The following is a 21,572-nucleotide window of genomic DNA, read 5'->3' as shown; positions in this document are numbered from 1 at the left end:
CACGCTTATTCACACTTTACCGATACAATCTTTTATCTCAAAGTCTAAATGTAAGTTGGAACAATACATGAGCACATTCCAATTTACTAGAATATTTAATAAAAAATTTTCAAATTCGATAAAAAAAAAAACGCGACGGCGTGTTAGTGCTTACTGCATTGGGCTGGTTAATTTTTCGGAAATAAAGCTCAATAGGATATCGTCTTTTCAAGCAGCAGAAAGTGTATTGCGGTGCTATAGAAGTATTTAGCTATCTTACGAGAAACTCAGGCAACAAAGTAAAGGTAGAGGCGCTACTTGTGACGAATCTAGCCGGATATATCCAGCTGTGCTTTTGCGGTTTTTATTCGTGCGTCTCAAAAATTTTTAGATGAACTGCTAGCCCGGGTTTTTTTAACGTGAACCAGGTAATAGTGATAATCGACCGCATGGCGGGACGATGCCAAATTGAAACGGGAGAGGGTGGGGTTTGAATTCAAGATCCCTGGGTGCCGCAGCGCGACCTTTCGCTACATGTGCTCCGAGCTGGTGTGTGCTAGTGTGTGCTAGCCCACTCGGCCGCCGATCCCCCCTTTCGTATCGAGTTCATAGCAACATCATCATCGCGTTAATATGCTGTGTAGAGTGGCGCGTTTTGTATTGCCATCTGTTATGGCCGTTCGAACGTTCTCGAAGCTGGAAGGCCCTTTTAGCGCTTGGTAGTATACTCGTACTTTGTTTCATGCATAATGTTCTTCCGGAAGAGAAAACATGCACTCCTTTTTTCGCGGGTGCACTGCACGCCCACTACTGTCGTATTGTCACCTTGAATCAGGCACGTAGCCAGGGGGGAGGCCCATGGGGCCCGGCCCCCAGCAAATCTTCCATTTTGCTGGGACCTCCTTTCCCCCCTCCCTCTCATAAAGAATTTTTCCATAAACGGCCCCCCCTCCCCCCCCCCTCCCCCGCGAAACAAAATCCTGGCTACGTGCCTGCCTTGAATACCTCTGAGGTATGCCCAGCTCAGTGAGTTAGCTTAAACATGTCCTTGTGACTTATGTCGGTCTGAAACTTGCGGGCAAGCTAGCCCAATCGGAACCCTTTTAATTGTGTTTTTAATTGTTCTTTGATATTTTAACGTTCTTTCTAAGGTGGTCTATAACAACCTATAAACATTTGCGAAATTTCTTAATTAACAACATGCTTAATACAGATATGTATCAGGTATCTCGCAGCGTTTGTTTTGTGGCAATACCTCCTGGACATTTCGTGTTCAGTCTGTTCACCTTTTTATTTAAATACTAGAGTTCTAAAGTCGGCGAAAAGTCAGTAATGCAATCGATGTTCCGCCTCCACCGCGAGATTTAGCCTCTGAGGAGATTTCCACGCACGTGTAGCCAAATTTCGACGGGAGGAAAGGAGAGCGTGCTGCGTGGCTGAAAAGCCTTTTTTGCGATATATGTGTCCGATGTGCGGTACTTTGAAACTCACCTGAAGTGGCGCCCGCAGACAGAGTTCCTCTGCGTAACGGACCAGGACTGGCCAAGGCGCGGATAGCTTGATGAAGTGTATCGCCTTGTGCTCGCCTTCCACCAGCTCCTGAAATTTGAACGACCCCGTTGGGAAACGGAAGCATACCTTTGCTTACTTTTACCTTAGGTCAAAGCGAAGTTTCGAAGATCGCCAGGTACAGTTTAACAGAACAAAAGTTTAAGGTCACGAGCGTTCCGTGAGCATGATTGGTCCAACCGGTGATGACATACACATAGAGACATCGAGCGGAGCGACGTTACGGTTTTTGGCACTGCTTGATTCATGGAGGGAGGAAGCTTCTGTTGGCGACATGACGCTGTGGAGAGGAACACGCCCCCAACGACGACCAAAACCAGGAGACGCTATTGGACGAGAAGGAGTTGGCGTCAAGTCAGCTCTCCTTTTCGTCAAATAGCGCCTCTTGGTTTTGGTCATCGTGAGTACCGTGTCCTTTTCCACAGCATTATGTCGCTTCCAGAAGCTTCCTACCTCATGCATGGCTTGATTAGCCCTATCGACTCGCAGAGTGTTCTGCATTCCTCTTACGGTGAAACGAAGTATATTAAAACTTCCCTGCACTGAGGTTACAAGGACCAGCAGCTCTGTGGTTCGTGCTGGCTATGAGTCGTGTTTGCCAGAATTAGATATTGAGGAGCGAGATGATCGACATTCATACCTCCATAATAGGAAGGGAGGTCGCCATAGATGTGAGTTTGTTACCATGCATTTGCACGTATTTAGGAAATTTGATAGGATAATAGCATTGTCTTTTATTTGCGAATTTTATATTTAATGCTTGCCCAGTTGTAATTTGTTCACCTCAAAGTGAGTATGGTTGGTAGAAAAGCATACGAATACTGTGCTTTATATTCTATGCCCTATTTAAGAAAACCAACACTTACACTTCTACGTAAAATACGACCTATGCCCTTAAGTTTGGGTATATAACATTTTTTTCTTCAGTAGGGTATTGTTTTATGCTGATGTTATCAAAATAGCTTTAGGTTATAGTAGTAATAATATTTATTGACTTTAGCCAACGCCTGAAAGAGTGCGTTAACCGAAATGGGAACCAGTTTACTGCGAGTTTAATGATCTCACCTCCTCCATGTCCAGGCCGGCCTTGCGCAGGTTGGCCATGAATGTTTGCCGCCACCCGTCGTGTTTGTTCAGGCGAACGCCCTCGCTGTCCTCGTAAACGAGCACGTAGTCTGCGTTTAAGGTAGATACATATTTCGAGAGTGAGGCTCACACGCTAATGCACCTCCATTAAGACGAAGCGCATTGAAGCATTTTCACAATCGCATTTTGCTGTCACAATTTGTGACCACCTCCGGAGTTCACGTCTCTGTTTCATTAAACAAAACGCAAACGAGTGGTCGACTGCGTTTAAAGTACTTTAATTTTATAATTTTGAAATACTCTGACGATACGTTTAATGATAATCATAATTATTATTATAATCTTTATTTCGACCCTAAAGGATTGAGGTGTACCCGAAGGGCCGGTGGCCCGTACCAGTTGGCCGTAGTACGCCGAAATACAGCAAGGAAGCAAAAATCAATAAACAAATAAATAAGGCTATTCACAAGTTTGGTATAATGTTTGGTGAGTATAAACAAAAAAAAAAGTGAAAGCCGTTTACCATTCCCTGTAACGCCGAATTGGAGCGCAGCTCTTGAGGAGGAGGAGGGAAGGGTACTGAGGGCCAGGGTTTCTCGGGGGGGGGGGGGGGGGGGGGCGGTCACGTGATATAGAAAAAAGGGTCACGTGACCCCTTCCCCGAGGGCACGTGACCTTGTTTGGTTCACGTGACCTTGGGGGAGGGGGTCCACGTGGAAGGGGGAGTCACGTGACCTCGGGAGGGGGCCACGTGACCTGGGGGTGTCACGTGACCTCGGGGGAGGGGTCACGTGACTCCCCAGGTCACGTTACCAAAATTTCCCCGCTAGATTTAGCGGAGAAATTTTCCCGCTAGATTTAGTGGGGGAATTTTTCCTCTAGATTTAGCGGGGAAATTTTTCCGCTAGATCTAGCGGGGAAATTGTTCCGCTAAATTTAGCGGGGAATATTTTCCGCTAGATTTAGCGGGGAAATTTTTCCGCTACATTTATCGGGGAAGTTTTTTCCACTAGATTTAGCGGGGAAATTTTTCCGCTAGATTTAGCGGGGAAATTTTTTCGCTAGATTTAGGGGGAAATTTTTCTGCTAGATTTACCGGGAACATTTTTCCGCTAGATTTAGCGGGGAACTTTTTCCGCTAGATTTAGCGGGGAAATTTTTCCGCTAGATTTAGCGGGGAAATTTTTCCGCTAGACAGCGGGGAAATTTTCCGCTAGATTTAGCGGTGAAATTATTCCGCTAGATTTAGCGGGGAAATTTCCCGCTAGATTTAGCGGGAAAATTTACCCATAATGCACCGCGCGGTTACGCCGACGGCGACGCCGACGCCGCTCAAGCCGGAAACGGGCGCCTAAGAGCTGCGCTCTAAAATGAAGTGCGGTACGGCGACTATATACAAAAATGATATGTGGCTTACCGACTATGTACAATGATGCTGCACTGCTTGGCGATAGATCGTCCTTATGTTGCATGTGTCACTAGGTCAGCAGTTGGGTATGTGAACGCCTTGCCCTGTGGAAGGGCGTTCCCTTGGGGTGTGTGTATGTTTATACATCCTGAACTTAGTCTGCCTCAACGTGCGACTTGTCTCCCAACTGTAGATGAGAAATTTAGCCAGAGCAGCACAACCGCCTAAGGTCTTTAACGAGCATCATGCAGTAGTGGTACACTACCGCACACCTGTACGATGCTCATCCAGATCGAAACGGGCAGGGTTGGGGATTGAACCTAGTATCCCTGGGTAGGTTGCGCTAGAACTGGGAGACGTGCCGACCGCTGCGGCCTCTCCATAGGAGCTGAGAATCCGAGTTCCCGAAACGCGAGCTTCGGGATCTCGGAGGCCAGGAGCTGAGTGTCGTGCGGCCCGATTCTGCCGCAGGTGCCTGCGGAGACGCTGCCAGTCCCAGCGGCGCTAGAAGGCTGGTTGGGCAGCGCTTAGTGAGGCTGACTTGGGGCGTGTTTGTGTCACTATTTCTGCTTGTTTTCCGCTTTTTGTGAAGCGATACAATATTGTGTGGCTGCTAGCTGTTCTGAAGAGGCAAGGGACTCATAACGACGTCAAATACTGTTAAGAAAAAGACGGGGCGGTGGTGTCCTGTGACGGGGTGCAACATTGATTACAACAGACGCAAAGAGAAACTCCTTCTTTCGGACGAAGAGTGACACCTTTCTGTTCGTTGAATGGGATCGTCTTATACCAAGAAAAAAAAAGTGTACAGAGTCAAGCGATCGCATTTATTTCTCAAGGAAAAACATCAAAACCGGCACAAAAAAAAAAAATAGAAGTCCCAGAAGAATGTGCTACCTGTATGACATACCAGAGAAAACAATTTTCTCCAAGTGGAAGTACTCTACAAATAAAGACAGCCATTAAAGTTGCTCCATTGATCTGGCCAGTCTTGGTGTTTATATTCATATGGTTCATGCTCACTAGATAAAATGAATTCAGACAATTCTTGGTCTGTAAGCTCTGGCTGAGAATGCAAAAGTTAAGAAACGTTTTATTATATTATTCCATGCTACAAAAGAAAAAAGGTGCTTTGACACCATAAAAAAAACTAGGTACTTCAAGGTCTGCAAAATATACAGCGACCAAAAAGTTAATTAAACGAGCTTTGACACCAAAAGTAGAGAGGAAAGTATTGTATATTATATAATATAGTAAAAATTCGCTTTCTTAATGCTGGTTTGTAAGGTGAGATAAATTCTTCTTTCACAGCAAAACGAAAAAAAAAAAAAAAAAATTGAAGACCCAAGATTATGTAAATAATTGTCCCTCCCAAACAGCATTTGCGCTTTAAATGCAAGCTTCTGCCGCTGGCGCAAGTCACGCTTTTTTTAGAGGGGGGTGAGATAACATGGAACGTATTCTTGCTCACAAGCGAGCAGACAAAAACAAACGAAAAATACGACTATTTTCACGCCGAATAAAGCATCGTTGATGGGACTGCAGGTCTCTGTCTGCCGTCGAATGGCCGCGCTGTTATCAGCATGCTTGCGCATCGCGCCACACTCACGGCCGTCGGACGGCACACCTCCCCATTCTATACACCCTACCCTGGGTTCTGCAGCGCAAGCTTTCACTCCACGTGCTCCGGGCTGGTGTGCGCTAGACAACTCGGCCACCGATCCCCCTCGGGCGTTCCGTCCACAGCTGGACAGTGGGTGGAAGAAATGATTGCCGGTGGCGCAGGGTGCTCTCCATGATAGGAGACATGTCATCGTTTTGTGTCCGTCGGATCTGGGAAGGCCAGCGGATCGGAAGCACACGAAGTATGACGCGTCGTGAAGGAGCGCGGAAAGAATGCCATATCATGCCGCAAGCAAAAGGCAGACGAACTACACGGAGTGGCGTTGGAGTTCGCATATCTCTGTAGAAATGGGTGGGGTGGTGCACCCTGCAGACTATCGCGTAGGCTGCACGTGCCTGGAAACTCTTCAATCTTACCAGACGAGTGTCTCGACGAGGGAACCAGATGGGAGTGCCGCACTCACTCTGTAGTCGCACTAGCGTAGTGTATAGCATACGCAGAGAGTATGCTCCGGCAGTAAGAATACGACGTGCATGAGCTATTACTGAATCTATGTGCGCATCCAACTTAAGCCGTTGGTCACGATAACTCCCAGGATGTTCGTTTGAGACTCCCCTTTAGTGTATGGTTGGCGATTTGCAAGGAGTGCTGGTCGTTGTGCTTGCAATGTCTGCTGGTGATTAGCATGGTGGCGCACCTCGAGAGGTTAAAAGGCAGCCGATTGTGGACCGACCACGAAGTAATTTCGTCAATGTTTTCTTGGAGTTGGGTATGTAAACGCCTTGTTTGAAACGGATGGATAATGGTCAGGTCGTCGGCATAAAGGAGGTGTTATTGAGACTTGAGATTATTGGAGACACCATTAATGAACATGTTCAATAGCACTGGTCCTAAGACAGAGCCTTGGAGGACAGAAGAGGTGACCAACCTAAGGGGTCCAACAACCATGAAAGAGAACTTGTTGCTGGCGAGAATTTATGAAATCTGTGAGCCACCTGAGCAGATTTCCTTCGATGCCATAGTGACTAAGTTTGTCAACTAGCTACACGCGGCTAACCTTGTCGAAGGCACGACGGAAATCAAGTTGAACGAGTTCGCAGGGGATTGTTTGAACCGCGGGTTGATCATGCAGCTTTAGGTCAATAGTAAAGAAAAAAATCTGGCGTGTTTATGTTTATACAGCCCGAACTTAGTCTGCCTCAACGGGCGACTTGTCTCTCAACTGTAGATGAGCAATTTAGCCAGGGCAGTACAACCGCTAGCCTGGGTTTTTTAACGTGCATCACGCAGTTGTGATAAACGACTGCAAGCCGGTTAGATGCTCATCCAGGGGTGCTATGTTGCGCTTTTTGGACTCCCAGGAGACTAGGGAGAAGGAAGTGACGTCAACGATACAGCAAACGCAGATTGGATGTTGACAGAAGAAAACAAAATCAACATCCAATCTGCATTTGCTGCGTTGTTGACGTCACTTAATTCTCCCTAGTCTCCTGGGAGTCCAAAAAAGCGCAACATAGCACCCCAGATTGAAACGGGCTGGGGTAGGGATTCAACCAGGATCCTGGGTTCTGCAGCGCGAACTTTCGCTCCACGTGCTCCGAGCTGGTGTGCGCTCCCCCACTGGGCCACTCTTTTAAGAGATATCGGTGGCGGAAGTTAGACGAAAGCGATAAGGCTGTTCGTATTAATTAGGTTTCATAGATTCATAAAAGTCATGCGCTTATTAAGCACCCAGAGCGGTCCACAGACACTAATAGAACACATAACACCGTCAGGTTATCAGCAGTTTTTTTTTTTTCGTTTTAAAATGGTCACAAAATATACCAGCGTAACGAAACGTGTTACATATGTGTGGAACGAACTAAAGATCCTATAAAATATGAGATTCACCACAAAACAGTACGATGCTAAAAACCGCTGATGAGTATGATACTACAAAACGCTGATGCAGGGTTCACTTTAACTGGGTTGTGCTGTATTAGCGCCGAGATGTTTCGGTGGCGCCCTCTTATGATTTCCCTCCGTGACGTCATGACTGGGATTAGCCTCGCCGTGACGTCACCAGTTGTTATTCTGGATACTTACCATCGGGTGCGGCGACGAGTTCGGTGGTGTGTTTAAAAAGCACAGTGAAAGCTAGGAGCCATCGCAATCCGAAACTAACACCGTCAAAGTTGACAATCTGACAATGCTCATATGCCCATGGTTTGGCCAATCATGGAAAGCTGACCGCAGCAACGCTTTTGGCCGCGCACAACGCTAGTGACACACTTTAAGGGGCTACGAAATGATTTATCATCTTCTCTCTCCTCAGCTTTCCTCCTCAAATCAAAAGGGAAATTAGAAATCACGCGGTCGTGACGTGCTTGGGCACCTGTAGGATGACTCCAATTATCCACCGTCTTTTTTATGTATGCCATTAAACTTGTCATTCTCAAGTGATGATAGGTGCCACCACGGAGCTTATTGGCCACGAATGCGAATTCAAATATTCGTCGACGGATTCATTGTTGACGAGCTCATACGTCCGAGTGACAAAGTGCTCGTGTCCAATTTGTGAGCTGAGGTAGGCTCACGGGCTTTGGGCACCGGGTATGTATCGCAGTGAATAGGAAAAAATCTGACCAAGGAAAGATATTACGATATATTCCGCTATATTTTCAAATTTTTGTACCGAAAAGCAGGTTTTTGGCTTTCTACCCTCTTTTTTTTTCGGCACACCAAATGATATGCGATTAATAAGATTCCAATCTTAAATTATTTATCCTAGTTCAAAATCCTGTTCACGGCCACTTTAAGCCGGGGTCACACTGCTCATACATCATGCAAAAAAAAAAAAAAAAAAAAAAGACAGTTTGTAAACAGACGTCACCGCAATTTCCCTGGTTCGAATGCCGCGTGCCAAGTTTTCTCCTTGAACTCACTGCCGTGCGGCATTCTAAGCACGGATGTCGCGTTTGAATTTTATGCAGACTGTCTTTTGTACAATGTATAAGCAGTGTCACCCCTGTTTACACAGATAAACACTACAATAAGATCAGTTCCATATTAAGAAAACGGTGCAAATTTTCAAATATGACCCCAGTACAAACTGACAATTTTTGAGTGCCAATGGTTTCATACCAGAGTTTGTAAACCGTTTAGTAAAGTCTGTAACGCTTTATTGGTGGTTACTTGACAGTTATGTGCTTGGTAGTCCATGCCATCACGACAAACACCATTGTCTAAAGTCATTTTAAGTTCAAGGTTTTTCTACTGCTCAACCTGTGTCAAGAAACACCTTTTATCCATAGTAATGAGGATGATATCTCTTCAGAGCACGCTACAGTTAGCCCGAACAATAAATTGCGGATTGTTTTCTTGTACAATGGAAAGCTGTTATCAAATCTAGTTCAGTGGTAAAATGTGCTCAACCTGGTCACCAATCGATACACTTAAACCTGTTGCTAAGCAAAAACATGTAAAAAAAAATATCAGCAACGAGGATGTGTTTTACTGAAAGTGTGTCGCAGTGTGGATCGGGCGTATAATCCCGAAATTTTGCAAACATTCATTTCGGGCGACTTGTTATCACCGACGTAGCAGTGACGGAAGTCCATATGCATGTCGAACAGTCCACTGTTTAAAGACCAGCAAGCTTGTATAAAGTATACCTTCAGTGTGAAACAGTAATCCTAAATTACGCAAAGTTTGCATATTTCTTCTAAGTATTGAAGACGCAGCTTTCCGTCTGACAAAGATCGCCCAACTTCTCTACTCTGTTAATATAAGTTATAACATTGATTATTTTCTCGTAGCTTCCTCCGAAGCAAGAACATAATATAATTCGTGCTGAACAACTTCCTTTCCGAGCAGTCCTTAAAATCAATGTTGTTCCGCTTTGTTTCAGAGTTGCGTGGGCGGCTTAGGTTCTACTCTCGCACGCCATATTATCATTTCAATATTCCTTCAAACACGGGGAGGGTAGACGGGACTATTTCCGTCGCCCGCCATCTGTTGCTTCTGGAACTTTTTGTTACGTGCGAAACGATGTATTGTTGGAGCCTCACCTCCTGCGAAGGGAGCACGCGGTGGGTCAGGTTCTCATTTAATTTCTTTTTGTATTTAAATGATTTAATAGTCGAATTCTCAATACAAAAAGAAAACGTTTCTTGTTTTGTTTTTTACTGAGCAGCAGCTATTTGGTAAATGACTTTTTTCTGAAACATTTCTTCTGCAACGTCTGAATTTGCATTTTTCTACGTTCGCTGTCAGCTTAAGAAACGCAGGAGGTGACTTGTTTTGTTAAAGATTCTTGTTTTGTGATATCTTCTTTGGCGTTCTTACTGGCGAATGGCGCAATTCCATTGATTGCTGAGCCTTAATAAGTTGCTTGAAACTCGCAACAATATGCGTCTCTAAAATTGCCAGCGACTCCATTCCTCTTTTAACGCGTCACTGCTGCGTTGGGGTGGAGCTCTGCAAGAGCTTCAACAATTCTGTGGCATTTTATTACAGCCGAGAATGTCTCATGCTTTACTCTGTCAAGTTTTTGTTTCCTGGGTAGTCTGCCATACGTGCTCACAAAGGGCAAGCAGCTTGCTTTCTGCTCGGGGCCTCTTTTCGAAAGACTAGGTGAAAACGCCTGAGGTGGCGTAACTTTATGTCTTTGGTGTCGTATAGCGAGATTCTCGAGAACAAACATCCAAGGTATGACGCCGAAAGCCAGCACACAAAGGATGCGTCACAGCTGCTTCGCGAACAATAGTTACCCTTCTAAATTTTTTATTAATTGAATTTTTGTAACCTTACCACTTTCCTCTTCAGGCTTCAAAATATTTTACTTTTTTCAAAGCCTGGGGTGTGTATCTTTAAGACGTGCTTATCTATGTGTCACATAATCTATTCTGTTTCCACATTGTTTTAGTCTTGTCCGAACTGTTTCCGTAAAAAGGCGTTTCACACCTTAAAACTTAGGGCGGCTTGATACTTTCGCGTCATGTTGCAGGGAATAAAAACCAGCCATCGGATGGTCAAAAAAGCATGTTTGTTTTTAAGACTTGTAAAAAGATTAGATGCTGGAGAACATTAGTCATCTGCATAATTTCCTTATCAAGAACTCTTCTTCTTCGCGTTCCGCTCATTGAAAAGCACTGGGAGGTAGCCCAAGTAAGCACTTCATTTCGTTGCTTTCCACCGCATGCATACTACTCCCGTTGCACCCGCTGCAACGGGTGTACCACCGTTGCACCCCCGTCCAAGCTGGGCTGCTAAACATACAGCGCAGCGCGCGGACAGCCCTCACTTCGCTCGGGGACGTTTTAATATACTCTCAGGCCCGAGCGTACATCAAGCCTCGTCGGAACCGCCGAAGGTTCGCGAGACGAGCGCTTTCAGCTCCCAGCGTCGACCTCTAAAACGGCGCGTCCAACTTTGGCTAGCGTTGCGGCGTTTTTGCTAGCAACGACCTTCGAAAGAAATGGCGTCTCCCGTTGCTGGCTTCAGACGCTACGTTCGCGCGTTCCTCTATATTAAAGACGCTTCGTTGCCATGGTGACGTTGACCATAGCCATTGAGGTAGGAAGTAGAGGAGGCGACATACCGGCTCAGTTAAGCCAAGTGAGGAAATCCCAAGTGAAGCCGGAAGTAGAGGCTGCAGCAAGTGGGAACGCCCCCAGGGTGACCAAACAAGCTGTTGGCAACCAATCAGCTGTGTTTCCCGTCCAATAGCGTCTTTTGGTTTTGGTCACTGTGGGGGACGTGTCCCTCCAACTCTGGTGTCGTCATGTCGCCTCCAGAAGCTTCTTACCTTTATGATCATGGCAAACCAACTTTTTTTTTTTTTGGCGCTGAAGCAGATTGCGGGGTGGCGAGGTTAGGTGTGTACCTGGGCTCTTCCGCCGTGCTTTTCAATGGCTCTAACCTTAACAAAAAGAGTTCAAATTGAGGACTTAACTCAGAGAGCTGATTTTCTCCAGTGCCTAATGTTTTGACGAGCCTGACGAGGAAATTATTTTTTAGCTCGCAATTCGGACGAAGTTTCTTTTACTGCGATATGGGGCTAAACTACCAATGTGCCAAACAGAACAAAAAGCGGTTACGTTATTTGAGTACGATTACCCACCTTTGTATAAGTTATTACTCCAATAAATTTCCCACGCCAAGAAGCAATTGATTACATTACTCATTACACATAACAGCACTTTCATTGCTGTAATTTTATTATTACAACTTCTGATGCGTACTACCTAAAATTCATGTCATACTATTTGGTGGAATAATGCTGTATGGAAAAATTTAGCGAGCATTTGTTTTAGCTTTCACGGCCTCATATTTTTGTCATGCGAAGTCTGCTAACCGTTGCGGCATTCAGAAATGCCTAACACCAGTTATTTTTAGAGCTGTCAGTTCTTCGTACAAGGTGGAGTTAGTTTTCCAGAAAATACCAGTACAGTATAAGCCTAGCTACCATATTTATATACATCAGAGCCGTATATGGGGAGAGTTTGGTCAGTCTATGATCTCGCCACCGTAACGCTCTCCTCCCAAGTGAGCCAATCAGCACGCGGCGTAGAGCGAGAGGCATGAGCGCATGCGCGTGAACTCCCGGCTGCTCCCACCTGAGTGGGGAGGGCCGCCATCTTCAATCATTCTCCCGGCGGAATGCGTGGAATTGGCATCTAAATCTCGATTATTGCCTTTTATATCGCTGGCTCTGGCAAGAAAATTACATTCTGTTATTCCTCGGTGGGTTAAAAAGCTAATAAATGAAGATTTTTCGGCGTATGGAGACAAACTTTTATTCAAGCAAAAAAGAAGTCGGCCCGTAGCAGACGACGCGTAGCCTCAGCAGTGCTCTTCTCCGACCAGTCTCCGACAGCGTTGCTAAAAAATGGCGGTCGTCTCCTCTCTGCTCCCTTCTTTCTCTCTCGCTCCTTCGGCGCTCTCCTCCCTTTCATTTACTTTTCTCCTCTCCGGCGCCTTCGTCGCCACACCCACTGGCCAAACTCTCCCAATATACGGCTCTGATATACATCACAGCCGAGCGACTCTGGCGAAAGACATTCCACCGCATGCATGGTACACTATATACATATAAAGAAGCATATCTGTTGAGGGCAATAGACCGACCTCACCAGCCAGTTTGACTACGCCACCGCAGCCGCAATGCACCGAGGGAACTTTAGTCTTAATACACGTGCGACAACCTCTCTGGAGCTCTGCGTGTGTAGAGCACGAGACGGAACGAGCCCTCGCAAGCACGGCCGTCTGCCTCCTGTGAACTAAAGTTATGGCGGCGTCACGCATGCGCCAAACGCTTAGTGAGATCGGTGCATTGTCAAAGAAAGGAGCTCTTGGCAGCGTCAGGTATAAGTTTTAGGAGCGAAGCTCCTTAGGGGCTAGCCATGCACTCTAAAGAAAAAACCGGAGGAAAAAAGTAGCAACGGCGCGTCTTCCTCCCTTCTACTGACCCGCCCCTGAGCGGACACGAGAAAAAAGGAGGAACGAAGAGTTTTTCTCCTTCTCCAGGCAGACGGGAGAAAGCTTTCGTCCTCCCGACTCATCTTCTTTCGGTTTCGTTTTTCGAGCAGGTCGCGCACGTTGTTTAATAAATAGCTGTTAAGTTGATTGAGCTTCAGCGGCAGCGAATGCCGCTTGTAATTCCGTCTTCTAGTCTAAACGTGCAGAACATTTCGCTTGCACAGACGTTTTTATCACTAATTTTATAAAGCGAGCAAACGAAGCCGCTAGAAACAGCGAAGTTCCGGAGCAGTGCCAGCAGCGCCACGAACACTGGGTAGGATGGCCGTCTCCGGATTGCGGGACTCACGCGGCACGGAACTACAGTAGCGAAACCACGCGGAACTGTATCGACGTTTTCGACGTTATGGAAACCGCAGGAACTGCGTCCAAGACAGGCAGGTTTTGCTGCCAACTGCCTGGGTGCCTTCTGTGCTGAGTTCGGTTCTGTTTTCCGATGCCGAGTGCAACCGGCTTTCAACGTGGTTCTATATTTGTGTGTGTCAGCAACAATATATATATCTATAGCTGCAACATCGTGGTGGCAGTGTTGTGGGTTGTGAACAGAAGACTGGAATTATCGCCGATGTGACCGTGTGTTCGCGTATCAGTGGTGTAACAACAAGATGAGATCGTAAACTGTCAGGCATTGATGCCGCTGGTCGGACCGTGATCGGAGGGGGCGGGACGTGTCGCAGGTTGACATTCCGCTTTACATTAAAAGTTTCATACCACTTGAGGGATTACGTGCAATCGATCAACGTGCGGATAGTCATGTTGGAGCGCTTGTCTGAACAGTAGAAGCTCCTATCGTACAGTGGCCAATGTGACTCGGTTGTCTCGTCCCCGAGAGCGACTGCGCTCTGGGGCCAGGACAACAGTACGAAATCGTGACGGAAAGTACGTATATTTACAGTGTGGAATTTTAGCATTAAAAAAACAGTAGTAGGTAAAATTGAAAAAAAGCTATCCTTTATTTTGCTGTTTAAATATACTACGGTTCCTGGAGAAACTGCCCTCCAAGTTGCGCGCTGGGATGAGCGCTAGAAGTTTTTGGGCTCGCCACGGCGTAGCTCCGTACACTTAACACCTGCCGCAAGTCGCAGTTTTGACTGCATTCAAGTTGATCGAAAAGCGATTTCTCAGCCCGTAAAGCATCACTTCCAGCTGAGTGAATATCCGCTCTACAGAGATTAATTCAAGACGGCAATTGCAACTTTGCGCGAACAGCACAAATAGAAAAACAAACACAACAATATAAACACAAGCTACGACGTGCCGTGCGGGGAAACAAACACATGGCTTCGAACCACATTGGAGCGCCTTGATTTATTGGCTTTCAAATAAGTACGGCATGATCGAGCGTTTGCTTTTTAATAAGAAATTCATCCCTTGAATTATTCAAAATACACTCAGACGTATGACATTGCTGGAAAAAAATCAACATGCTGGGAATATTTTTTATCGCTTATTCAGTCACCGAGAAATTCCGTCCGTTCAAAACGACCAGTGTAAAAGACGGAAGCCCACAGCACGGTTGTAGTGTGCGGGTTAGTGTGGTGTTCCGTTGTATTGATATTTGTGTGTGCCGTGTATGTGCTCAATGTATGTTCACCTGATGCTTCTCATAAGCGTGATGTGTGTGTAGATGATCCCCAAGCGCAATAGAGGCAATAGTGGCCCGCAGAGCCGTATATGTAGAGAGTTTGGCCATTCGTTGGGAAGTATAGGAGACAAATGAAGCGGCGCCATTGGCCGAAAGCGGGCTGGGCGGGTTCCAGGGCGTCTTCAGAAATTCGAATGTGACCAACCAGAAGCCGGAAATAATACCCTGGCGGTGCTCGCGAGAAACAAACCTGATAACTGCATTGGAGTAACTCTCGATGGCTGAAAATATGGTACACGTGATGTTTTAATCACACTCATCTAAAATGATGGTGGAAGAGTGCGACTAGCGGAAAGATCGACATAATCCTTACGCCAAACGCCGAGCGCCGGGAATCTGCCGTCCCTGCCGTCAGAACGGTCACACTCTGTCCGCGCAAAACAGAGTTGAGCGGCGCATTCGTTTCTTACATCTTTCTGCATGATCATGATGAAAAGAACACGTGCACCCTATTTTCAACCACAAAGAGTTACTACACTTCACTCTTACGCACTTATTAAAACCATATACGAACAGAGACCTTCGGTGATCGATCGGCTCAAAACTGTTTCTCGCTACCACCGCTAGGGGATTCTTTTCGGCTTCTGGTTGGTCAAGAGAGCATGCCAAGCCCTTTTTCCGAATCTGCCGCACGCCCTGGCTCTGCCCGCGCCTCCCATTGACCAAACTCTCTACATATACGGCTCTGGTGGCCCGAGGAAATCAAATTATTTTTGTAGAACATAAATTGGGCGGCACCTAGCGCCACGTAGCCTAGCTACTTGCAATTACTCTGCTTGACCCCGCCATCTGGTGGATAGCGATTTAACCTTCTTTCACGCTACGCGATAAACCGCGGCTTCGAGTTTGTTTTTTCGAGAGCGCCTTTTGGTTTCGCGGATTGAGCTTGCCCTTTTCCGTGATGTGCGGTTGACGAAGGCATTGTGACTCGAGGAATACCAAAGGTAAGACGCAAAGTGCGCGGAGTAACTGGGTATCGGTTGTCTCCGTTTAACATTGCAGTGCTATCAACGAGAAGACTGAGTAACTGCTTTCGAAACGCGAGTTTCTGTACTTGCGGGGGGAATCTGGCTTCGGAAATAAACACAGTTCGCGGAAAGCTCGTGTTACGCTTTTATTTGCTGCTGCTCTGGTCCCGTACAAGAGATGTAACGTCCTCGTCAAGCCTTATTGGGCTCGATTTGCTCAATTCGGGGCCGCCATATTGAGATGTAAGCGACGGAGGAACTTTGCTCCCCTGCTTCAGGGACGAAAGTTTCTCTCTTTCCAAAGGAACAAAGGTTACAAGACCGTTCCTCCCCTGAGGGAGGACTATCCATACCCTTTTTTCTAAGAGTGTGTCCGTATGTCCGTCCGCCGTCGGGTGCACGTGCTCCTGGTCGTGAGCTCACGTGCTCACGAGCACGTGAGCACGTGCTTTGGTGCTCGTGTAAAGAAAAAAAAAACGATAAACAACCGCATCTCTACGCGGTGAATGATTTTGATTGGGGCGAAGCTCTGGTGATGCTTGTCTGCGTAGACGGTGAGGCGCAGCCATGCCGAGCCTTTCGTTCGTTTTCATCCATGTCAGAAAGAGAATGTGTGGTATGGAACGTGGTTATATACAGATTTGAGCATTTGACCGCAGCGTGACATGGATGAAAACGAACGAAAGGCTCGGCATGCTGCGACTCAGCGTCTACGCAGACAAGCACCACCACAGCTTCGCCCCAATCAACATCATTCACCACGTGGAGATGCGGTTTTTGTTTCTTCAAGGTTAGCTGCTCACGTTAAATAACAGGGTCCCTTTCGGGCTTCGAATTCGGGGAGGTGGTGGAATTTCTGAGGATGCACCCAACGTCTGCGGTGCGTTCAGTGTGGATATGGAATAACTTTCATATTCGCCTCCACACCATAGGCTGCTTTCCTCAGGGAAGGCGTGCATCCAGATGTGTGGCGAACTCTCCTTCAGACGTTCCAGTAATATTTCCTTGAAGTGTTTTCTCGAAAAGTTGCGCTTCAACTCGGAATATATCGCGGTCGGTTGGAAGAGTGGTTGCTATGTGCAAATTTCAGGTGGGGGTCATGTGTGACACCAATACTGAGGGGCATCTATTTGAGTGATGTACGTGGATCGTTTTATGAGGGGCTGTTAGACCTCACCGCAGTTAAAAAGGTGATTAGCTACGTGGACGACTTTTTTTATGTTGTTAGGGATCTGTGAAGATGTGACGGAGGCCTCGGTCGCTAATGTGCCGACTTCTTTTGCGGACTGCGGAGGCGGGCTCAGATTTACTGTCGAGGTACCCAATGAAGGTGTGCTCCTGTTGCCCGACCTTTTCTTACGCTTCGGTGATAGCCAAAACATGTTGGTCTTACGGTCCGCGTTCTGGGAAGGTTATTCTAGAGTACAGATCGGCCCACTCTAAGTCGATTAATAGGGGCACTGCCACCTTGTGCCTCAAAGCGGCTCTTCAGAGATCCTGCTTCCACACAATGCCTGAGAGCTTCGGGGAGTAGGTTGACAGGTTAAAGGCTGCGGGGTTTCCGTCTGATGTAGTATCCGAAGTTGCCAACCTCCTACTAAATAAAGTGAAATGCTTTCAGAAATCCAAACCTAGAGTGGACAGGAAAAGGATGGTGATTTCTTTGTAGCTGCATAAAGTGTCCCATATTCTGAAAACAGTTGGAAGCATTAATGGCATGCCGGTCCTGTTCTTTGCCTCCCAGAGGATGAGCCGAGTTTGCTCTAGAGTCAATGCGAGGGCAGAGGGTCTCACGAGGAGCGATTGCAACAAGGTGCATGCGAATGCATTTGTCCCCTGCGCCTCGGGGGTATAATCTTTGGAGAGTGGGAACAACGGGAACAAAGAACAAGCACAAATCTCCCAACAGAGCTAGTGACTGGTGCGCGACGGAAAAACTCCGCTTGGTGTTGGTATCGAACCAGGAACTTCTCCACTTTCAGTGGAGCGCTTTAGCAACTGAGCTAACCAGGAGTTAGACGTCAGTGGAGCCAACTCCTCTTGTGTAGTAGAAACCATGTTGAAAAACGGGGAAGTGCCTCAATGAAAGACCCAGCGGGTAGCACAGTTACTCCTTTAGAGGCTAAGAGCCACAGTTGGAGGGCACATTCCGCTTAACTGCACTGATGATGTCTCCCGCATAGGAGACGAAACGTCTACTTATAAATTGTTGGTATTGTTATGCAAGTCAGAGGTATTTTGTTTTTAATCATTAATTCCGGCTTTTGGAACATTTTTGCATGTACGAATGGAGATATCAACTAAAAAAAAGTTGGCGTCCGGCGTCGCTATCAGCACGGCTACCATGGCAACCTCCCAGGCCCAAAATGGAGATCACTATCGGCGCTTCTGACGTCGTGCATCTAGATAATTTTGCGTCGTGTCGCTACTCTGGCAGCTATGCTGTCATATAGAGGGGCTCTAGACGGCAGAGAGCTACGCCAGAGCGCATGCAATCAAAGGTTCGTGAGCGCGCGTCAGAGCGCTGATCAAAGCTGTGGACGTGTACTCTCTTCTCCTCTTTGGTAATGCTACAGAAAGTTGTCCACGAGGATAGACTGTGGTCAAAGCAAGATGGAGGAGTCAGAAAAAAGGTGGCGAACTTGTAAATCGCTTGGAAGCTATCGCGAAGCCTGTTATGACATATTCCTTACGTTGTGCTGGAAATGCGACATGGGCGCAAGGTGCTGCTAGATTTTCGGTGACAGGCGGTAAACGTTAATTCTGAGTATTAATTTTAAGAATCACAAGAAAAAGCACAACTACAGCGCTGGTCCAAGACCTGTATGCTGATCCCCCCGAGATAATTCCACAGCACAAAAATCGTAGGACATGAGCATTCTCTTCTTTATTCATTAGATTTCCACCAAAGCAATAATTTTTTAAATGCTTCACTAAGGGAAGAGATGACCTTACGCGTATACTGTGGATGAGTACTTGTTGACAACAAGAATTTTCTTGGTATCTTCTTTTTTTGACGTGGTGCTTAAGGATTCATCGCTGGGCAGCTGGTGGAAAGACAGGCCAGAAGTCTTCCCCAATTTCGACGTGCAATTCAGGACACGACAATACGCCATTGGGCCATGAGAAACATGCCCTTTTGAGGAGCAGGGTTAGCAGGGTCGAACAGCGAGAATAGTAGGGTGCCAGTGCCCCCCCCCCCCCCCCCCCCCCCCCCCCCCCGCAGAAAGATGCACATGCTTTCTCTTGTGACTAAAAAGGCCGAATGAAAAATAAACTCTCGAATACAGTCCGGCCGTGGGTGGGCTAAAGGGCGCGACACGATCAAAATTAACATCACTTCTTCGTTGGCTGTTTGTAAGAAATGGCGCGGGGGCTCGTCTCTTCGAGGGAAGTTTAACAATTGTGTGGTGCAACTCGAAGCCCGCAACGAAGCCCTAAAGCGCTAAAACAAGACGCTAAAAAAAGCAGTGAGGTTTTAAAACACATAACTGATCTCCGACATCCCCTCCTCTATCGAGAACCATCAGGACGAGCGATGCTTGAACGTCCTTTCTGTTAGGCTTATCGCCCTTCACCTACAACTAGGCAACGTAGACGCGGCCGTCGAACCGCCGGTACCGGATGGAAATGCGGAACAGAACTGCGTTTGCAAGATCGAATACAACGACCGGATCGCCACCTACATCGCCAAGCTCAGACAGGAAGGGTATGAGGCCGAACGACTCAAAATACAAGCCGATATAACGCGCGTTCACCAGAGCGGCGACGGAAACGTGTCATATTCGCAGGTGAAGCTTCCGAAACTAAAACTCCAACAATTTTGTGGTACGGCAACCGACTAGAAACCATTTTGGGAACAGTTCATACAAGCCATTCATTACAACGACTTGCTGTCTAACTCCGATAAGTTTCTTTACCATTGATCGGCGCTTACGGGAAAGGCAGCAACAGCAGTAGCCGGTATTCAAGTTACAAGAGATAACTATAACGCAGTAATATAACTCTTCGGGGAGTAGGTTGACAGATGTTCTAATTCAGGAACACCTCGCCCAACTGCTCGACTTACCAGCGGTACAAAATTAAAGCGAGGGAGCGGTTTGCGACGTCTCTATGATCACTTGCAACGCAACATCGCCGTTCTCATGGCGCTTTCATGGGGAAGAGTACATTACTATCCAATCCTTCGGAGGAGCAGAAAACGTCGTCAAGGAGAAACGCACACGTGGTCAAATTTGGCTAAATAGCTGCAGCCGAAAGGAACAGTGGGTGGAAGCCCTGGAAATACCAGAGATTTGCTCGGAGCATCTTCTCCTCTTAGACAATGTTGTGCAAGGAGTCAATAGAAAGATTTTTGAACTGGCAGACGTGACCCTCTTATTTTCCAAATTAACGAGGAGTGGCATTGGTATTCTTATCGGTGCTGACTATTATTGGACTCTGGTTTGTGGTGAGCTTCAAAACCTGCAAGGTACTCTGGTTGCTGTGAAGACGGAGTTTTGGTAGACACTTCAAGGATAGAATCCTCACTCTAATGCTATCTGTTTTTCGCTGCAGTATTTCGAGACTGCGTGAGTGAGAACATGCCCTTTGTCCACCGAACTTCGGTCGTTTGGGAGGTTCAGAGCATGGACATCACCGAACCTAACCTCCCACAAAAGGAATCGGACCGGAAAGTCACCAAGACGTTCTCATCGTCCACCAAGCTAGTAAATCAACGGTATAATGTGGCCCTTCCTTGGAAGCCAATGAACCTCCAGCTGGCCGACAACGAAGTAGTAGGAAGGTAATGTTTGGATACCCTCACAAGGAAGCTGATGCAGAACAAGACGATGCCGACTAAGTATGATGAAACCATCCGCCAGTACCTTTAACAAGGATTTGCGGAAAACGTTCCATGAGAGGAATACGACATGACAGAAAACCGAGTATATTACATGCCTCGGCGTGCTGGTCCTCAACCAGACAGCCTCTTGCCCAAAGTCACAGTGGTATTTGATGCGTAATCAAGCGAAGCAAGATGTGTCTTTCTAAATGAGGCATTAAAGTCGGGACCAAACTTAAACCCTGCCTTCTTAAAGTGATTTTGAACTATCGCATTCACGGCATCGGTCTTAGCCCAGACATCGACATCGAAGGTAGAGTAACCATGCAAGGTCATGGTGTGTCATAAGTGTGTAAATTGATGGCTGCAAAGTTTGTAGAAAAAGTAGGAAAGGAAAAATACATTTGTTTTGTTGTGTTGATTGGTGAAGACTTTGGTTTCAATGTGTATATAATTGGTTTAGTAAACAAACGGTATTAGCTGAGTTGAGACGTCGTCTGACTGACTTCTTTGCCTGTCTCTGCTACTTTTAGTTTCAAGTTTTTCCATACCCCTTCTGATGTCTTTTTACGAAATGGTAATAAAAAACATTTTTTAAGATATCGTCGAGCCAGAAAGTTGCAACACTCTACGATTCTTCTGGTATGAGCACATGTCGACCAGGCAAGAGCCAAACCCTTTTATGGAGGTTTAGAGGATGACAAGAGTTCCTTTTGGGGCAACAGGCATCCCATTCCTTCTGGCAGCCACTCTATGAGACCACTTATCGGCAACTGACGACTATCGAGAAGCAACAAAAACACTGGCATAAAGCCTCTACGTTGACGATCGCATCACTGGAGCAGTCTCTGATAAGGAGGCGGAACAGTTCTACCGTCACACGTTGCATGTAATGATGAGAGCAGAAAGGACAATCAGAAAGGGGAACTTAAATTCTACGAAGTTGC

At 46.6% G+C, this 21,572-nt stretch overlaps 1 protein-coding gene across 1 annotated transcript in view; it reads right to left on the bottom strand.

Moving 5' to 3' along the window:
* The window catches only part of LOC8041694 (anoctamin-7), a 78,339-nt gene that overhangs the window by 47,104 nt on the left and 9,663 nt on the right, over positions 1-21,572 (bottom strand). Inside the window, exons 2-3 of the mRNA XM_042290312.1 lie at positions 2,614-2,723; positions 1,471-1,578 (exon numbers count right to left, since the gene is read on the bottom strand). Of these exons, the coding sequence (XP_042146246.1) occupies positions 1,471-1,578; positions 2,614-2,723 (218 nt within the window). The remainder of the gene's footprint in view (positions 1-1,470; positions 1,579-2,613; positions 2,724-21,572) is intronic.

The sequence above is a fragment of the Ixodes scapularis genome, unplaced genomic scaffold (assembly GCF_016920785.2).
Source record: "Ixodes scapularis isolate PalLabHiFi unplaced genomic scaffold, ASM1692078v2 PGA_scaffold1__304_contigs__length_218370807, whole genome shotgun sequence".
NCBI lineage: Eukaryota > Metazoa > Arthropoda > Arachnida > Ixodida > Ixodidae > Ixodes > Ixodes scapularis.
This window is presented reverse-complemented; position numbering and strand designations above follow the sequence as displayed.